At 37.1% G+C, this 20,632-nt stretch overlaps 2 protein-coding genes across 2 annotated transcripts in view; one reads left to right on the plus strand and one right to left on the minus strand.

Annotated features, from left to right (window-relative positions):
- Nucleotides 1-10,541, plus strand: part of LOC134531871 (putative aldehyde dehydrogenase DhaS) — a 41,806-nt gene extending 31,265 nt beyond the window's left edge. Inside the window, exons 8-12 of the mRNA XM_063367877.1 lie at nt 1,492-1,743; nt 6,549-6,648; nt 7,426-7,687; nt 8,971-9,105; nt 9,841-10,541. Of these exons, the coding sequence (XP_063223947.1) occupies nt 1,492-1,743; nt 6,549-6,648; nt 7,426-7,687; nt 8,971-9,105; nt 9,841-10,435 (1,344 nt within the window). The 3' untranslated portion in view covers nt 10,436-10,541. The remainder of the gene's footprint in view (nt 1-1,491; nt 1,744-6,548; nt 6,649-7,425; nt 7,688-8,970; nt 9,106-9,840) is intronic.
- Nucleotides 1,266-20,594, minus strand: LOC134531872 (general transcription factor IIE subunit 1). The gene is made up of 3 exons (XM_063367878.1): nt 20,477-20,594; nt 9,827-10,023; nt 1,266-3,002 (listed from the first exon to the last, which is right to left on the minus strand). The coding sequence occupies exon 3, from the start codon at nt 2,972-2,974 to the stop codon at nt 1,751-1,753; it is 1,224 nt and encodes a 407-aa protein (XP_063223948.1). The 5' UTR covers nt 2,975-3,002; nt 9,827-10,023; nt 20,477-20,594; the 3' UTR covers nt 1,266-1,750.
- Between the last annotated feature and the right edge of the window lie 38 nt (nt 20,595-20,632).

Below are 20,632 nucleotides of genomic sequence, written 5' to 3' on the forward strand. Positions count from 1 at the left end.
AAGGTTCCAGAGCAGGGATTGAGTTCAGTGGAGTCTGGAGTTTTCCCGCGGCTGAGTTTCCGGGCGATAGAGCGGTGAAGTCCCTGAACGAAGGTTCCAGGGCGGAGAGTTTAGTTCTGAGCGAAGTGTCGAATGGACCCTCGGCGAAGGGAAGTGCGACGGCGGTGTGCAGCGACGGAGGTCCATGAGGGGTGCTGCGGCGAGAGTTGTGCCAGGTGTGTGGTGTGTAAGAACCGAGTGACTGGGGAAGCAATATTTTTAAGTGTAATTAATTATTAGGCATTTTTAGAAGAATATTTGTTAGTGACGTAAACTGTGTAGTCAAATCTTTAATTGGGCTATCCATTTACGAACCTGGTCGTAACAATATTGTAGCTGACTTACCTAACCAAAATTTCACTTTAGTATTATTTGTCTGATTTCTCAGAAGCCACTACACATATACTTTTTATTTCCTTTTATATTTGTTACAGGATATGAAAAAAATAGGAGGATTATAATTCTCATTCTTAATATTTGCATTCAAGAATAATTTGGTATTCGGATTCGATTCAAACTAAGAAGCTGATATTCGCACAGGCCTAGTGGAGAGCAAACCAAATCAGTATACCTCCACTCCCAGGGATGAACCTGTCCCTGCAACAGATGCCTAAACCGATGGTTATACAGAAGAAGGCAATCTACGAACCTGCTCTATGCTTGCTTGTGAAGCCTAGACACATCTTACCTAGCTGGGCACCCAGGGACTTCCTGTGGGTGGTGGCACCATCCATTCCCAGCATTCATGGGAGATGGTTACGAACCGTTTGGAAGATGTAACCATTTGCCATTCTAGTTTTACTGCAGCAGTTGAATATACATGTGTTCCAACTTATTCTACACCTGTCACAACTTCATTTAAAAATTTGGTTTTAAAAGTCTTGGCCTGCACAACAGTTAAAATATGTTGACAGCATAAGATTGCTTAAAAAAAAAAATTTTTAAGACTATTTGGACGTAGTTATGCAAAATGGAACCAACCCACATGAAACCTATTCTGAGTATTTTGAAAATAAAGTTAATTATAAATTGTAATTCTCGTATTGATAACATAATGTGGGTATAATTTTAATGGTCTCGTATAAATACTGATATAATAATAGCAACAATGGTACAATCAACCTAGTACTATTTTAATTTATTTTCAAATAAAATATAACAAAATTGTGGGTTGGTTCCTTTTTGCATAACTACGTCATTTATAATAATAATAATAATAATAATAATAATAATAATGAGATTTAGACAAGAACATGATTTTCTTGGATTCCACTTATAAAACTGTAATACCTCTCTACAACAATGTATTTTGCTCTGCAAAACATTGCAAAAATGTTGCAACACATGGTATATGGAAAACATTGTTTCACGAGCAATAATTTATCTTTTGATAACAACTAACCTCCCAAAGTCTATATATAGCTTTGTTTATACAGAGGTTTCACATTTCAGATGATTCAGGCAAAATTGGAAAATGACTTACAATCATCTGAGTGGTTTTTCACGCCAACTGTTGTCATCGGCACAAACGTGGAAAGCAACAAGGTTGTGGAAGATGATGTGCTGGCACCAGTTGTGTCTGTATCTTCGTTCAGGACAGCAAAAGAAGCCGTAGCGCAGGCCAACAACTCTCGCTACGGTATTGCTGCCTCTGTGTGGACAGAAACTGCTGCACTGGCTTTGGAGGTTGCCAACCAACTGCAGGTCAGCATTAGTCGTACATGTGTGAGAAATACTCCTGATACACTTGAATGTATGCTTCCTTTTCAGTCGGTGTCATCTGGGTGATGAGAGCATCATCCACTTGCGTCACTTCCACACTGCGATCACCTACTGTCACCAAAGGAATCATTTCCTCTTCGTCCGAGTCCAGTACATCCATCTCGTCCACGTCCTTGAAGTCATCATCCCCGCTGGCCTCCGAACCACTCTCCGCCTGGACGGCCTTCACCGCAGCTGCAGTGGAACCCACAGAGGGCTTCTCATGAGCCAGCAACACAGACATGATGTCCTCCTGGCTTTTCGCTCCCGCCTTCTCCATGGCAGCATCCGTGGTTGGCAGAGACACTTCGTCATTCATGCCGCTGGATTCTGTGATGATGGTACTCTCTGTCATCCATACCGGCTTCTCCTTGCGAGTGCTAGGTTCTTCCTGAAACTCCTTCTCTCGGATGCTGACGTCCACCCGTGTCTCCTCCACCGCAAATCCTTGTGAGCGGGATGCTTCACCGGACCAGCTCTCTCCGGTCGGCTTAAGAAGATTTGCTCCAGTGCGTTTGGTGTCCAGTCCTCTGATGGTGCTAATGTCCACAGGTTCTGGCTCCAAAATCTCGGGCGCCAGCTTTATGCCTTCCACCTCCCTTAGCAAAACATACAAAGGCTCCATCTGTTCGTTGAATTTCGCCAACAGCAGTCTGGAGTCTTTCTTGGGCAATGCAGACAGATCCTCTTCCACCACCTCTCTGCAGTACGTACACCGGAATTCTCCGGTGTCAAAGTCGAACAGCTGATCAGCTTCCAGATCCGTGAACGCTTTCATGCATGATGGACACTTGAAACTGGCGCGACTTGTTGCGTCTCTCTCTTCTGTCTCGAGGCGTTTTCGCATTATATCTAGCTTGTACTTCACTACGTTCACAAACGATTTATAATTTATAAAATAATAGTTTACTTTCTGTGCTTTTCCATCCAAACCCGTTTCCATTTTCAAGCGCACTTGAAGGAACTTGTCATTTCTTAGAGTAGCAATCCTAGCCCGCAACATTTTCCGCTCAAATTTGAGAAGTTCGCACACATCATCCTCCTTCATGCAAGGATTTCTCACCAACATGTCGACGATCAGTGCATCTTCAATGCTATAAAATCCTCGAGCGACCAATCTTGCTAATTGTTTTAAGCTGCTTGGGACCTCATGGACCAGTTTCTCTTCACTCATTTTTTTGAGCTCTCGCTAACTGCTACGGCTGAAACAAAAAAAGCACACAAAATTTAACATTTCCCCTCCCTTATCTTCAGCATGTATTTCAGACTGCACTTAACATTAGCACCAGTCCTCACGTACTTCATTCAGCAGGCCACACATTAGATTTGAATAAGGATTATATAGTACTAAACATAGACCTTTTACCTAAATTACAGTTCAGTGAAACCCAGCTAAGAAAATTCTGAAATTACCTAAATATGTATGATTAATAACTAAGAAAATTTCTCGAAAGGGTTCAATAACAATTGCTACAAGTTTGTAAAAATATTAAATCTGGAAAAGGCATAGAAATAAAACTGAACACTGGGAAAAGTCAGGTAGATCATAAAATATGTCTGAAACTTTTTTCTTGTGATAGCAAAAATGAAATGTGATATAATGAGTTCGCTGATGACTTAGCAATACATGAAATATCATGACATTCTGTCGATTTTTGCCTTCTCCTTGTGAAATACTAGCGGGCTTTTTACCACCTGTAAATGTTATATACAACTTATTTTCTCTGAAAAATATCACCTGTGACTGTCCCGCAACCATTCTACGGGAAGATCAGATAAACTTGTCGATTCACAAAGAGTACGGGAATTTTGGAATTTGAAGCTTGTAGCAACTCTGCGTTACAGTTTGTTACAGTGTTTTACAGTATGTTACAGTGTATGTGTGTGTGTATATTTATTGTTACGAGGATACTAGAGGTGAGGCAACAAGGCAGGCCAGTCATTCAGCCGCGTTAGCCAGCTCAGCCGGGTGGGAGGGGCGAGGGGGGTCTCACTTCTCTGACAGGCAGCACCCATCCCTCTCCAGATATCCTATTACGAGCGGTACCTCTCTCCCTGTATCACAAGTCTTCAGCACATTCCCAGATCCATTATAGGATGCCATTGTTCTTGGAGCTTTGAATGTTAAGTCAGGTATTCTGATGACGAGACAGTTCCAAGTTAGGACTTGGCAGGTATTTAAGATGGAGGCTGGTCTACTGCAAGTAGTGTGAGTTTGACAGGCTGGTGGCAACACCAGCGAGTCCTTGGAGTGATGAAAGTGAAATGAAGCGGGCGAGTGACCCCTTGCGAGCAATAGCCAGGTTGCAAGCAGGCTTTGTGTGCGAAGACTGGTGCAACATGGACTGTGTCGCAGCGCAGACGAGCGAGTATTGCAAAGCAGTGTGTTGGGACTGAGATGCATAGTTAGACAAACAGCAGAGCCACGGTCGAGCCAGGCTCCAGTGGAAGAGTGAATAGTGGACTTATTTAAAGTGTGATAACTTTGTGGACATACAATTAAGTTGTAACTTAATTAATAGTGTAGATAGTAGATGATAAATGAAACTGTATTTAATTATTTGGGCTACTCTTTCCGTACCTGTTTACCGCACTCTTAACAAAATTATATATATATATATATATATATATATATATATATATATAAATAAATAAATAAATTAATGTACAAAATTATTCATGTTGAAGCAAAAATAACATCAAAAGAAAATATATGAAGAGGATTTAACGTACCAAAGTTTTAAAAAAATTTAATAGGTTACAATTTTCTTTGGCATCGCATAAACCGCACTATGGCATGTAAAGAAAACTGTGGCAAAAAATATTTCAGAAGTAATTGTAATTGCTGTCCTTTAGGATAGCTGATGTGAAATGGAGCTCAAAAAATTAATTACAGTGGAAACCCACCAATTCGAAAATGGCAAATCTGAACAAGTTTAGAGTGAAAAGTATTATAAAAAAAATTTTTTTTTTGTATTTAAAAATTTCCCAATCATCAAAATGTTCACTGATTTTTGCTTTTCAAAGGTTTATAGACATATAGACATATGTTAAGTTTATTGGTTGGTTAGGTTCCAGTTAGGTTTTATAAAAGAACCTTGATTCTCATTTCAGATCTTATAAAAAAAAATCTAGGTGCTACATTAAATATATATATATATATATATATATGAGGTTTGCTAGGTCATTATTTGGGGTTTAAAAACAATTCAATTACATAGAATGAGGAGTACACTCTTTGCTCTAGACTTAAAATTATTTTGTTCCATTTTTAAGCTAACCTCAAAACATGAAATTGAAAGGACTAATAAATGCTGGCATTAAATCCCAATGGCAACGAAACATTCTCATTTTTTGCTTCAGCATCTTTAACACTGATTTATATATTTTTCTTATAATTCAAATGTGTTTTTTTTTTATTATTTTAAAGTCTACAGTTTTAATGTACAGTGTTATACAATGCAATGTTTTTCACTTCCATGCTTTGTTTATATTTAACAGTGTGTCCACACAAATCTGTATAAAATTTTCCCTGAGTTTTCCATAACCAAAATTACAGATTTTCCTGATGAAAATTGTTTGAGTAATTTACATATTTACATTTTGCAATTTTCTGAAAGAAATGAAGACAATCCAGCCTCCACCATCACTATAGCTGTACTAGTTCCAACAGAAACTTGCATATGCCATTTTACAGTGTGTGTGACCCTGCACTAAAATACCATCTGGAGAAAATATCTTCAAATGTGGACCAGAGCATGAAATTTTCCTCTCAAATTACTATCACTGAGGAATTACCACTACTTTTCCATAAAGTATGGGAATTAACTTTATAATATTATTATAAAGTTAATTCCCATACTTTCCCTGACCAATTTCAACTTCCCTAACTTATCCCATACTTTCCAAAATGTAGACACCCTGTTTAACGTTTAACGTAGGCAAGAATAAAAAAAAAAAAAAAAAAAAACTACCAATATATGAGAGGAACAGAATGATGCGAAATTGGTTTCATCAGTGTTTGCGCCATAACAAATTTTTTCCATTAGTAATTAAACATTTATTCTTTGTTAAAGCTGAGATCATGTGGACAAATGTTTGTAGCAGCTAGTCACTATATAAACATCAGAAATTATATTCTAATTTATTTTGCTTAGCAAAAACAAAAATTAACCTAAAAAAAATATGACTTGAAGATTGTAGGAACTAAGCTGGCATCATATGGTTCCTAGCTCTTCCCAAATTCATTGTGACAAATTAACTACACGCTATGACATACATTTTCACAGCTCGTTGGTGACATTGAAAGAATGTGTTTGCTTACCTTTCCCGTTTCCAGCAGGATAAATGTTTCGTTAATATTACAGATCGCGACGTATTAAGTAACATAAATGTACAAATATACCCGGAACCAAAAGAGAAAATTTCAGAAGTCATTTTTGGGTCGGGTATATTAAAGGAACCCATATTGAACCGCAAAATCGGGGAACTGCACATGCCTAGATGTCATGTGATAATTTAATACTTTTACAGATGTATTTTACTACATGCTGTTGCATGCATTATTACAATTAATATTTGGCTAATCCATAAATATGGTAATCCAAACGGTCTCTGTCGAAATTAGTTTGGTATAGTGGTATTCTGCTGTATATTTATTATCCATGATAGTATGGAACTAAAATTATCCTTTGTTTACTTTGGCATAGTATATGAACTTGATAAATGCATGTGGAATTATTTTTTAGGTAGGGACAGTGTGGATCAACAGTCATGGTCTGTTTGATGCAGCTGTTCCATTCAGTGGTTGGAAGCAAAGTGGCATTGGGTGTTTCGGAGGAAAAAGAGGTAGGTAATCACAGTAAAATTACATCCAGAGCCTCATTAGTCATTACTTATTAATTGCTGGGAGTTTTTCCTAGATTCCGTAATGTCTGGCATGTTGAATTATTACTGAACTCACAAATGCAGTTATCAGTAACAGTTACGGTCATGCATTTTTCGCGAAATTATTTTGAGTTTAGCTGAGAGTTTAAACACTGTAGCATCGTCTGTGTTTAGTGTTTGGTCAAGTTTCTTTAGGCGAATGTCTACTGTCAGCAAACCAATGACATTAACTGATAGCGAAAGCAAAAGTGTCCTGAATGGCCAGTCAAATAAGGCAATGGTTTCTCTTACAGATGATCACCAATTACAAGAAAGAAACAGCTAGCAAGGGAATACATAGTTTAATGGGCCTTCAGATTCTTTCTTGAAAAATGCTTGACACTAGTAATAATTAATTGACTAAAAATGTAATAAAATTCTAGAGAAAAACATCAGCACCGTAAATTTTATGTCAATAAACCAATGACTTTCGTTTGAAGGAAGACACTCTAAACTGTTGTTGGCCACTACATTAATTACCTAAAAAGCCAGGTAATTTTACTAACAGTGATGTTATACAAAAGTCTTACTGCATACTAAAACTCATTAATGTTGTCATTGCAAAAGATATAGTATTTTAAAGGTTTGACAGTACTATTTAAGACTTACTGTGATGATCCACTGTATATTTTAGTTCAAGTTAAAAAAATTAAGAGGGATTATGCTGTGCACCAGTTTGATGTAGTTTCTCGCTGACAGGGCTGTTGGAGTTCATGAGGGAAAAATGTGAACCAGCACCTGGCTTGAAAGTCAGCGTGGATTACAAAAGTTTTGGGACCGCAACCGACCCAGAGAGCACCGTCCCACGGGATCTCGCACCAACAGTGCAAGCAAGTCACAGCGTGGACCGCACGTACAAACTCTACTATGGTGGAGCATACAAGAGGCCAGATGGGAACTCTTCGAGAACAGTGTTTTCAGCTGACGGCAAGCCATTTGCTCTGGTGGCAGAAGGAAGTCGGTAAGTGTTACAACTTCTTTTCCAAAACTATATTTTATTTAATTAACTTGAGATGTAAGTGATTCATGTTATTTCATAACTTGCCACCTAAAACTCGAAACAATTCTCTCAGTTATCTTTTGTGACAAAAACAAAATTATTCTAACACATTAGTCCAACCCTTGCAGCCATCATTTAGGTAACTAATTCATATTCAGTCAGTAACATGCAAATGTAAATCAGCAGAGCAAAAGAAACTTAACTTTATTCCAAAAATGAGAAACTAAAAAGTGCTGCTAGTATTACGGATGTTTTGTAATTATTACCGACTTAAACATTCCATTATGGAACTACGGAGTTTTACTTCTTTAGTAAGGACACAAAATTTAACGAGGCAATAAAATAGTGGTTGCCTAGTTGTTTCGAGACATTTTCGGGACGGCGTGATACATTTTGTCCCATGAATCTTGCGCATGTATCCGATTACTAGTGTCTATGGAATGATGCTTTTCGTATTTTATAATTTAAAGGTTAAATATTTTTGGTACATGTTAATGTTTTGGCAACACTAGAAAGGTGCACAAGTTAGCAACAGCCAACACTGGAGACCGGGAATAAGTTCTTGTAGATTTGGTATGTTTCGCGTCGCCATTGTTTGATGTAACATGGTAAGAAGAAGCATCTGCCATTCCTTGTACATCTAGCTTAAAAAAACTGTTTAACTGCATTTTTGTCTGTTGTCATCTATCAGTTGCTAACGAAAATGCTGAAACTTGAAAAACTGATGCTATTTCTTTAATCTGTTTTGCAATGCACAGGCTTTTGGTCCGTGCACATCCAGACTTATGGGCTATTTTATAAACTGGGAAAGCTTGAAAAAAATTACTTGCATGGTCAGAAACGGTCAATGGAATATTTATATGGCCAAGTTCAAACAGAACCTTGCATTCAATATTTTATACTGTGTATAACTATACACTAAAAACTATCACAGTCTGGATGATAGCAGACTGGAGCATGAATTTTTCCCTCTCACATTACTATCACTGGGGAATTTATATTACTTTTCTAGGATTTAAAGTGAATTCACTCACTTTCCCTGATCAATTCCAACTTCCCTGATTTTGCAGAATGTGGACACCCTGTTTCAATGTTGTAAAATTGTATAGCGATATTTTGAGCAACTAACTGCCTAGTCAAAAGCTAAAAAACATGCAGGTCTAGGTATTTATCTCAAGCAGTTCTAGTTAGCAGATATCCAGGAGATGTAAGTAGTTTCAAGTAACTGTTGACTGACGTGACAGGAAAGATGCTCGCAACGCAGTCGAGGCGGCTCTGAAAGCCCAGCCAGGCTGGTGGAAGCTCGGGGCACACTCCCGGGCACAGATCATCTTCAACCTGGCAGAGAAGCTGCAGGCATGCAAGGATGACTTCATCAGGTACATACTTTTCATTTCAACTGCCCTTTGAGCTCATGAGATGGATCCGGAAGTTGAGGGTAGCAGTTCTAAATTTGTGAAATGTTATCAATTTAAGTCCAACAATACTCCTAATACTTTCTGTGTTCTAGTCCTTTCATTACTATAAATTAGTTAGTTTATATACATAGATAGTTTTAACATTATAAATATACACATGGTCGTAAACATAAACTACACAACAGCTTGGAGTTTAAACATTTAGGACACTAAACAACCAAAATTGACAAAAAAAAATTTTTAGTCTAAATTTAGCTTTAATATTTGTAATCACGTTTCTCCTCAGTCATTTTGAAATTCACCACAATTTTTAATTAATTTAATTAAAACTGTAACCATTTCCACTTGCATACCAAGTGTTTGCAATGTTGGGCAATATTTCTACTGATTGCAGTGGTCAGGTGGTGGTGAGATATAGCCATTAATACCTTACATTATTAATTAAAATATTTTAATATGTTACTTTTGTGAAATGTATGCTTGACTACTTCAGCAGTTAACTTACAAAGTATGAAATTTGGCCTTTCTTAGCTTTATTCCGTATCTCTCCCTGTTGTGATTCCTTATACATATTTCCGTATCTCTTACTTTTGTGAATCCTTATATCAAATCTAATGCTTTTGGCTTCAATAATACCAAGGATGGCTTTGCACCACTTGAGTCGTGTTTGGAGTGTACAAACCTGGTGCGATGCAGCCACCTGCAGCTGGTGAGCGGCTGCGACGCGCAGACTGCCGCCGGTGAGGTGAACCGCAGCCTGGCCCTGCTGTTCCACTGGGCGGCACGCTGCGACAAGCCCCCGTGCACGCGGGCCGACCCCCCGGGAGGCGCTGTGGCCTCCGTCTCTCAGGAGCCGCTGGGCGTGGTGGCCGTCATCTCCTGCGACAGAGACGGCGCGGGGCCGGGGCTAGAGTCATTCCTGCGTGGGGTGGTTCCCGCCGTGGCCTGCGGGAACGCCGTGGTGGCGGTGGTGGGCCCCGGGGGGCGCCCCACCCTCGCCCTGGAGGCGTGCCAGCTGCTGGACTCGTGCGACATGCCTGCGGGCGTGGTGGGGGTGCTGACCGGGGAGAGGGACGCGCTGGCGGCGACGCTGGCGCGGCACCGGGACGTGGGAGCGGTGTGGGTGTGGGCCGGGGACCCGGCACTCGAGAGTGCCGTGCGCTGGGCATCTGCACCCGGCATCAAGAGGGTGTGGGCCATCAGGGAGCAAGCTGGCGACGAGGAGGTGCAGCGTCATGCCACCCTCGTCAAGTCCATCTGGATCACCGCGGGGGAGACGTTTGCCAACTGAGAACAGCTGTTATGCTCAAGGAGGATGTTCCAATGTACTCTCTACAATAGTTGTGTTTTAACATACAAAAAAATTGTAATAAGAAATAATAAACAGTAAAAGGGGAGGTTGCAGTTGCATTATATTTTGTATTGTGAAGAAACATGTTGAATATACACTGTTATTTAAAAGTACACCCACCCCTCGAAGTAACGCTGTTCAATTTATGTGGATCACCAATGATTACATCACCAATTATTTAGACAAAATTTAAAGTAGCGCTCTTTTCCTTCTGTTAATTTTTAATTTCCATGCTTGCACGGACAATGGCACATGTTTGCCATTAAAAACAATTCAAATAATTAATAATATAACTAATCAAAAAATAGTAGCTTACCCTTTCCATAATAGATACTCACTTTCCTTATTAATGGTAAAATGACATATATTATGTAGAAATATCTTAAATGCCAGAGTGCTCAGCCAACATTTATATTATGCTACGCCATGCTGCAAGTCAGCAGCATCTCTGATGAGAAAGGTCAGAAGCTTTCAGAGTGGAAAGTCATGTGACTACCAATATACATGTTATAATTTGCACGTGTCAAACATGCATTTAGTAGCAAAGAGAATTAAACAAAGAGGTAAAAAAAAATCTTTCTTAATAGTTTTGGTTTCTTTAATGTTGTAAGACACTGAAACAGACCATACTTAGTAATACCACAATTATTTTCTTTCAGAAATATTGTTAACGCCGACTTAGTAACAAAATGTTCTGAAACATATTTGGTAAACAATATGGGCCCTCATTATTTTTACATTGTAATTTTATTTTAGGATGTTTACTCTTATAATTAATAATGGAAATTGATAGACAGGTGCAGAATCTTGATTCAAATGATAATCGACAAATACAGTTAGTTCAATGGTTAGAAAACTATTATTTTTTTTAATATATTGGTGGGGGTTGGAGTATTTAACTAGCATATAAGGTAAGTGCACCAATAGTTGTCTTGCTACGAGCAATTTTAGAAGAAAAAAATCACCTAACTAACCTTATTGATGTATTGTTTTTCATGTGTTTTGTGTTTAACCTCAAACTTTCCTTAACAATGGTGTCAACCACTTAATCAAATTATTTTAGTATAACTCTAATTTTGAAAAAAAAAGTGTTAATTTGATGTCATGCTAATTTTCGTATTTACCAGTGCTCTTCACATTTTGTGCCAGTAGTCATGCGCTGTTTCGACACCTATAGATTGCAATCAGGGGTTTGTAATTATAATTTAGTATTGTTTAGGTTTAACCATTTTATTTTAAATCATAACCTAAACTTTAAAAGGGAATTTTACTAACATATTTTTGTAATAAAAATATATAAAACATACTTAATAAATTAATTAAAATTATATAACATGGGCACAACTTAACCTATAGATCAGTACAGTCCAAACAAATAAAGCTGAAAGAAAGGGTACATTTAGCCAACATTTACATATACCAGTGGAAAATATAAATACAGCAGTAATAAGAATTTTTTTATAACACATGTGAAACACTACAAAAACATAAAAATATTTAACTATACATCAAAATTATGAATGTTACAATTTGCACTTGTTACCTAATGATTGAAAATTTCACAACAGTAATTAAATAAAATCTAAACAAGTACCAAATCCAGCTTAAGTAAAAATGCAATAATACATGGGAATTAATTAAAACTAAATATATTATTCTTAGTAAATAGATAACAACTATTGTTCAATTATTATTAGTTTGTGTAATTTACCACAAGTTTTCTGAACTGAATTTTCATTAACATCAACAGGTGCATTAAAACTGGAGTTGACCCTGGCACCTTGTTGGTTCATACTTGGGAGGTGGAAGAATGCCACTGATCTGTGACCTATTCACATAGAAACATCATTATCTTTCATCACAAAAACCTTTTTACTCTTGACCTGAGCTCGCATGCCCATCACTTTAACTTCTTTCCCTTCAGTGTCTTGGACTATGCAGACAAATTGGTACTTTGTTGCGTTCCTTTTTCCACTCATAAATTTCAAAAATACAAAAGATCCAGGTCACAAATTCTCATCAGTCACCTCTTCCAACTCTACACATTCGTCTTCTTCATGTCTCCACTCCATTCATCAATAGACTCAATAGAAATGATTTCTTCCTCAGATGATGATGAATATGAAGAATTTTCATCCACATTCCTCTTTTTGGCTTTCTGTTTTTCTTTCTCCAGCCTCTTTTTCAATCTTTTGGCTGCCCATTCTTCCTTTTGCTTTTACAAGTCAATTTCTGCCTTCTCATTCTTGGAGGAATATTCTTACCAAGCACTCGAACTAGCAACAGAGGAGATTTTCTCTTTCGGTGCACATTTTTTTTAATCTGGACTTCTGAGAAGGCCAAAATAATGTTTGCTTTAAAGGAGAGGGAATGGTTTTTTCTCTGTGCACAACAGTAAAACATTTCGATGTTGATGGAATGGACTCAGGATCAATTGGTGAAACAGTGTCCTCAATTACTGTGCACACTTCAAGAGCAGTCGGAGTAGATGTTTTCTCAGCTTGGGAGTGTGGTTCCTCACATTGGACAGTTGAGCTGGTTTCGACCTTGTCGTAAAATGTAACATGTCTCCAATACTTGAACAAAAAATCTCAAAAATACCAACATTGCTTTCTGGAGTCTTGGGTATAAGCGAAGAGCTGGTTCTGGCGTGCATGGGACAACAGAGGGCCTGAAAGTGGACGTGTTCTCATCCACTGCCGAAGGATTCCATGGGAAAATTCCACTTTTCTTGAATGAATATTACAAAATTTCGGGAGTCAAAAGTCTTGAATCACAGTATCTAGCAGTTTGGCAAATTCTTTCTTCTTTAGTGTGGGGTCTTCCTTGTTCGCCACACGCTGCAGTCGCCACTCATGAATTGCTTTTTTCCATCCATTTTTAAGTGGCTCGAAAACTCAGACATCCATCGGTTGCAGTATATGGGTGGAGTTTGGTAATAATGCCACTAAAACTATCCCATGTTCTTTGCAAAATGTGCTGCTGTTCAATATGAGGTGTGATGAATGACCAACGATGAAGAGAATTGCTGGTAAAGTTATCTCCTTCTTCACCAACCACGGATGAAATATGTTGGTTAAAAAATCATTAAAAAACTTACCGGTCCTCCAACCATTTTGTGACTTGCCAATTCCCCACTCGGAAGGTATTCCTGTTACAATATCTCGTGGAAGTCTTTCATATTTTAGGCACAGTAGTGGTGGGCAAAGTTTGCCAGCTACATTCCCAGTCAAACACATTCCTTCATGTCACAGTTGACTTGCTGGAAAATGTTCTTGTCTCCTTTTTTTTTGACGTGACAACGTCTAATAAATCGATGAACGCCGGCTCCATGCACGAAAAAGTGTCCCACTACGGATGTGTTCTGTTTGATCATTGTACGCATGCGTGGCATCTCTCTTCCACTCGATTGGAACAACCATCGATTTGACTTTTCAATCATATTTTCGTCGTTTGAATTATTAATATTATGTAATTTAACAATCGTCCACCGATTTCCAACACAATCGGTACGGTTATTTAAAAGTAATGTTGAATATTCAAATACGTTTTGAACCAACAATGGTGTGTTTTACAGTTACACATAGTAATTCAAATTAGACCCAGGATATTTTGTACAATGTAACACATTATCAATAAGTTTGGTGTATTTGGGATGCGTATTTGTTATAAAATCGTGTTAATATTATACCCCTACCGTGAACAAAGTTTTTATAAATATATTTATATATATAGATTTGAAACTACATTACCTTGGTATGGCCTCGTGGGCGTGTGGTTAGCATAACTAACTCTTAAATAAAGGTTGTTGGTTCGAACCCTGGCAGCTGCGAAATTTTTTTTTGTACTTGTAAAAATAAATATGGCGCACGCAACATTTCAAAAGTAATAAATATATTTGAATTAATTGAATGCAAATAAAAGTAAATTTATTAATTCAATTGCACATTTCATTTCACTCCTTTGTATCCATACAAAATAGTGATAATTCAATAAAAATTATTCAATTTTATTCATAAAAGTATGCAGAGGTAGATTTTATCATGCAAAAGATTGAAAAATTAAAAAAAAATTCTTCCTCAAAGAATATAATATTTTTAATGCCTAAATGGTTTGGTTGCAAAAACCTATTACGGCTCAGTCTCAGGCCGAATATGATATTTCCTTTTCTTCTGGATCAATCATTTCATCAATGTTTTGTTATGACGTCACGTTAAACTATCGTCCGTAAACCAACTTTACAGACAACCAATTTTTTTTGACAGAAATTTATTCCCATTAGGGTTGAGGAAAAAAGCAGACTCATCTCCATTAAAAATTATTCTTTGATCAGACAGAACATCTTCCAGCTTGTTATACTCCAATTACTTGTACACTTTCCCAAACCATGCTGAGATCTGTCCTTGCAAGACAGCAGCCCAACTGCAAGTCAAATTCTGTGCAATTTCAAGGTTAAAGTTAGATTCCTTTTAAGGAAAGATGCGCATCACTTCCTACCTGGTCACCCATCTTTAAACGGAAAAGACCTCTTCAACTCTTTAGTGAGCTGCTGCACACTATTCTGCAAATCATTCATAGTAATCGAGAATCCTGCTTTACAGAAAAAGGGCCCACTCCACTAGCATGCTCTCCTCCTTCTTGAGCCAAGATTCGGGTCCTACAGGTGTCTTCCCTTTAACTTTATCAGAAAGGGTGTTCCTTGGAACACCATTTCCAAGGCCTGTTACATGGACATTCCATCCTTCACAGCCTGCAAAGCCTCTTCCATTTAGTGGGGTTCATATTTCAATATACCTTGTCTTAGCATGGCACTGCAACACCAATTTTTATGTGTTAATTTAGTGATTTAATCAATATAATACTTACATGCTTTAAAAACATACTTCAATCATATTAAAAAAACTGTATTTCTTGTGAAATGAAAATCTAACAATAATACTGAACCAAAATTATATAATATATTATTGATCAGGCAAAATCAACTCATGAAGTTAAGTTTCCAAGTAGTTCTAATTTTGGTAAACTTATGATTTATAATAATTATACAGTTTAATCAAATGTTCCATCATTCATCATGGTTTTGTACCAGTGATCATCACATGTGACGACTACTGGTCCCCTGTACAAACATAGTTAACAATCATATTGTAGTATACATTTTAGCAATCACCAATTTTCCAATTTTAACAAAAACTGACATGTACCAGTGTTAGTCAGGCATGATGACATCTGGTGATTTATGGTATTAATTGATCCAGTGCTCGTCACCCCCCTTTGTTTCTATCTTTGTTTATTATTGTTAAGACTTAATGTGCTAGATATCATGCTTAACATCTCTGAAAAGCACACAAGCACAAACATTGCCCTGGAAAAAACATAAATACAGTTAATTAAAATTACACGAGTATAAATTAATTATGAAGAGAAAAATACTATGAAAATTAGTTAAAATATTATTAACAGGGGTTTCATGCTATGTCACAGAGTAATAACACCAAAAGAGTTAGAATAAATTTTTAACGATAACCATAACTATAGGAGGTGGTAAAAACAGGGTTTGGGGAATTAAAAAAAAATCATAACTCCTTTAGTAGGCACACCATCAAATCCAATCAAATTGTTTGTTAACCCTATGAATATCTAAAAATTTTGTCTGGAACAATTTTTGTTACGACAAACTGTGCTGCAATGAATTGAAAAATAAATGGTCGAAATCCAAATAAAATTCATAATCTACATACCATATATCTGTTATTATTGATTGTAAAACTTTAAAATAATTTACAATTTTAGTCTGAAAGAATTTTTTATACAACCAAACAATACTGCATGGTGGATAAACATAGGTTGGAGGACAAAAAAATTAACTCCCTTAGTGAGTGCACTTTTTAATCCATTTAAATTGTTTGTAAACCTATAAATATTATTTAGAACTTTTTTGATACACATACACACCACTGCTGCTAAGGGTGAAAAACCTGGGGTGTAAGGATAAAAAAAATTTTAACTCCCTTAGTAGGTTTATTATCAAACCAGTTTCAATTGATGGTTAATATTCTGAATGCAGTAAAACCCAGTTTTATTACAACCTTTTTTGAAAACAGTAGAAAATTTGAATAAAATCAGTCAAAAATTCATTTTGAAACGCGTTGCACTGTATTTTTCTTGGTGAACACTGTACTGTACAAGGTGCAGTAGACACATCATCTCTCCCTGCTATCCAAAATAACGGTTTCATGACGCCAGCAAAGTCTTTTCCCGCTGCCAATCATTTTGACGCTGCCTTGCTACCCTCAATTTGCTTCAATTATTATGACTTGGATTTCTCTTGATTTTGGTTATTGTTGGACGATGACTTAATACACATGTTTTACTCAGATTTGGTTGTTAACATTTTTTATTTGATTTTGTGAACAATTGTAAGCAACCTACTGTTGTCATCCGGCCACAGACCGGGCTATGATGAACTTCAGTCTAGCCAGTGGCAGAGAACTCGCATACCCAAACACAAGCAACGTCAGCCCATTCGTCTGCCGGTAACTGTATGTGCACAAGCACCTGCAGTTGGAATAATAGTGGAATCATGGCTACCTAGTGAGAGAAAAATGCATTGTGTTCAAGTATTCGAGACAAAACTGAAAGTATTACAGTGTGCATAATGTCATGAAGACCACACTTATGTTGGTTGTACTTTAGTATTAAGCAAGTGCACACAACTGTACAAAATATGGACTATTATCAAATGTTTATATAAGTCTGATGCTGTTGGTTGTACTAACGGGAATATATTTGACATTAGATACTGGAACAGAAATAAACAATGATTCACATGTTAAAGGTTGTTAAATGAATGGTCAATAAAAAAAAAACATGGGTCTGACAGGATTGATGTGAACCAAGCGGTGATACACGAAAAGGCACTTTAATTTGTGAAAAAAAAAAAAAAATGTAAATATCTGGACAGTAATATCGGTTTCACTGCCAGTAAAGGATGGTTTGGAAAGTTGTCGGAAAGGTATGCGATGTGAGATGAAGGTCATGCCCTAGCAGGCAAGTCAACCAGCCAATTGACGATAACTATCTCCCGTAGCGCGGTGTCATATTTGTCATACAAAGAATTTGATAGTATTCTTATAAAGATAAATGGTGTAACATATTTATCGTTGAGTGTTATTCTAAGCATTTATATTACGTAAAGAATATTTCCTTACACATTTTGGAAACATTAAATAAAGACGGGCACATACAACTCAATGCTGAATGATTTTAGATAGATGCATGGTTATACGAATCCTAAAATTTTGAAGGGAATTTTTGGTTACATAAATAAAACTTTTAGACTGACATGGTCGGGGGATTTGGTAGTAATTAAATTGTACGTTTAGTGGGCGCCACCGAGTCTAGGGGGCACAGACCCGGAGAGAAGACTCTGTCTCAGGCGTGAATTAGCCAGTGTGGCGGCGTGACTCGTTTCCCCCTTCAGCAATTACCCTAACCACTGACCTGGTTTCTCCGAAAAGAGTTCCCGATCGTGATGCCACGATTATCGGCAGCTTTCTACAATATGGTATTCTAAGTTACTTCCATCAACTCGGAACCTTTCGATTCTCGGAAGCCAACGATCGGTATGTTTCGAGTATACAATTGCTGTCGAAAAACCTTTGCCGATCAGGAATTAGCAGCCAGTTGAAATCATGGCGGATGCACAATTTATGTGTACACAAATAGTTAAACATTGTCGAAAATAGTATATTTTTTGGGCCTGATCTATTTTAATGATATTTTACGTAGGTGTCAATTGTGTTTAATATTTTGTAAAAGGAAATGTTTTCCCAGTAGCATTGAATATGTATGATTTTGGAGCGCTATTCAAGTAGTTGACCTAACAATCACAAGAGGGCAGTAGGGCTTGCGGGAGTGCCAGGCAGTAGCGCGCACTGCGGCGAGTAGGACTACTACAACACTTAATCGGAATTAAGTTTCGCGTCCATTACCGTTTCCAGAGTGGTAACAGTAATTACTGAAGGTATTTGTACATTTATTATGTATAAAATATTGATCCATAATACATGTACAAATATCTTCAGTAATTACTGTTACCACTCAGGAAACGGTAATGGACGCGAAACTTAATTCCGATAAAGTAATGTAGTAGTCCTACCGGCCGCTGCGCGCTACTGCCTCGCACTTCCGCAAGCCCTGCCATCTCTTGACTGTTAGGCCAACTACTTGAATAACGCCCCAAAAACATGAAAGTATTTCTTCATATGAAAGCGACTTCTATCCCATCAAAGATATTGAAAAATTACATAATGTAAGTAGTTCTCCAGATAAATAATATCTAAGTGGGAATTTAAAGACGTTCTTTCTATAATAACAATATTATAACAAAGATATTATGCAAGTAAATTGAAAAATAACCCAACTTTCAAAATACATATTCATAAATTATTCGCCTGTTTCAGATATCAAAAGTTTCAACAATAACTCAGCGTGTGTGTTTTGTTGCAGTCGTGAAATTCAATGACAATTTTCTCAGCAAGAATTCGGGGTGCTCCTCCATAAAATAAAGCAACTTTTTAATTTGTCTCTCACTCACACGAGATCGCCGAGCAGCCATTATTTCAATAATACAATGACCGACCACGTGCAAACAACTCTAAACATTTCACACCAAATATCCCGTAAAAATAATTTAAGAAATAAACATGTTTTCGCTTACTAGAGCACTTTTAAAATTACTTAAGATTTTTATAAATACTTTTATCAACATTTAAACATCTGGAAAGTATATTGTCTTATAAACTGTGTGTTTTTGTTTATAAATTTGTTAGAAATATGAAGTGTTTTTTGTTGTTATGTCGCAGTTTACAAATCTCATCTTCACTGCCAGAAAAATTGTAGAGGGGGAAATCGTAACCCAAACTTTGCCGAGATAGTTAAGCCTCGTAACGATAACACGCTTAGAATAGCAATTTCAGTACCTTTCGATTACGATCGTTCGGAACCGTGTGTTGCCGATCGGACAAAAAGCTATATGTCGGAATCGATATTGAAATGTTCCGATAGGAAACGTTGGAAACTTAGAATAAACCCTCAGGAGAGAATGGTGAAAAGGTTAGTCTGGCTAATTAAGGTAAAAAGGATGAGGGTCAAAGGGGCGGGTGGCCGGGGGGGGGGGGGGGGGTTGGAGACAGCTACGAATTAGGGAACACAGAGGTGGGTATAAGGGGCAGGAGAGATCACAGGTGGAAGTTTCAGAGGGTATGGAGGGAACGTTAAGAGGGAGTCATGCCTTCTTTGTGAGGACAGGTACGAAGTGGAATGGGCTGAAGGAAGGAATTCTGGGGGTGAGAGAAGACAAAAAGGGGAGGGGGAGTGAGAGAAAGAGAAAGACACATCATCGGGTGAAAGCCCAATTGCAAGTGTAAATAAAGCAACTGTATATCCAAATTAAAATTACATCTAAAGTAGGTAACCTAAATAACCTTTCCCCCTTTTAAAGTATTTTAAATATCACTAACTTTGACAACTTTCCACACTATTATGAATTATTTTTAACGTAGCTAACCTAACCTGACCAACTATTCTCACGACTTTAGACTATTTATAATATCTCTTGCTTAACATAACAACTCATTAAAATGGTAATTAATGGTAAACTAGTTACGGTATCAACACCTTCTTAAATAATGTTTGTAAAACATGTTCGGTACCTAGTAGAACACACTATTTTAGAATTCTTATAAAAATATTTACGGAAAATCGGCTCACCTTCAGTATTACCGTACTCACAAATACCATTTATATATATATATATTTTTTTTTTTTTTCAAAATAAGCACTTATATACACATAAATAACCTTTCAATCTGTTTGTTGATGTATATTTTGCACAAAATAATCAGTACAAATTTAAAATTTAAAACTATTATAAATTTTTTAATAACTGCATATATTATATATTATCACACTACAAACCTGCAGTTGTTGAGAAATCAATAAATCAACTTATTAAAGTTATGACCAAAAAAATCTTACAAACTTAAATTGTTGCTACTCTCTTCGACAGGTACAAAACAAAACAGCAACGAAGTATTCAAACATAAACATAATTTCTAGAATATGTTCCCTTTT

The sequence above is a fragment of the Bacillus rossius genome, chromosome 5 (assembly GCF_032445375.1).
Source record: "Bacillus rossius redtenbacheri isolate Brsri chromosome 5, Brsri_v3, whole genome shotgun sequence".
In the NCBI taxonomy this organism is placed as follows: Eukaryota; Metazoa; Arthropoda; class Insecta; order Phasmatodea; family Bacillidae; genus Bacillus; species Bacillus rossius.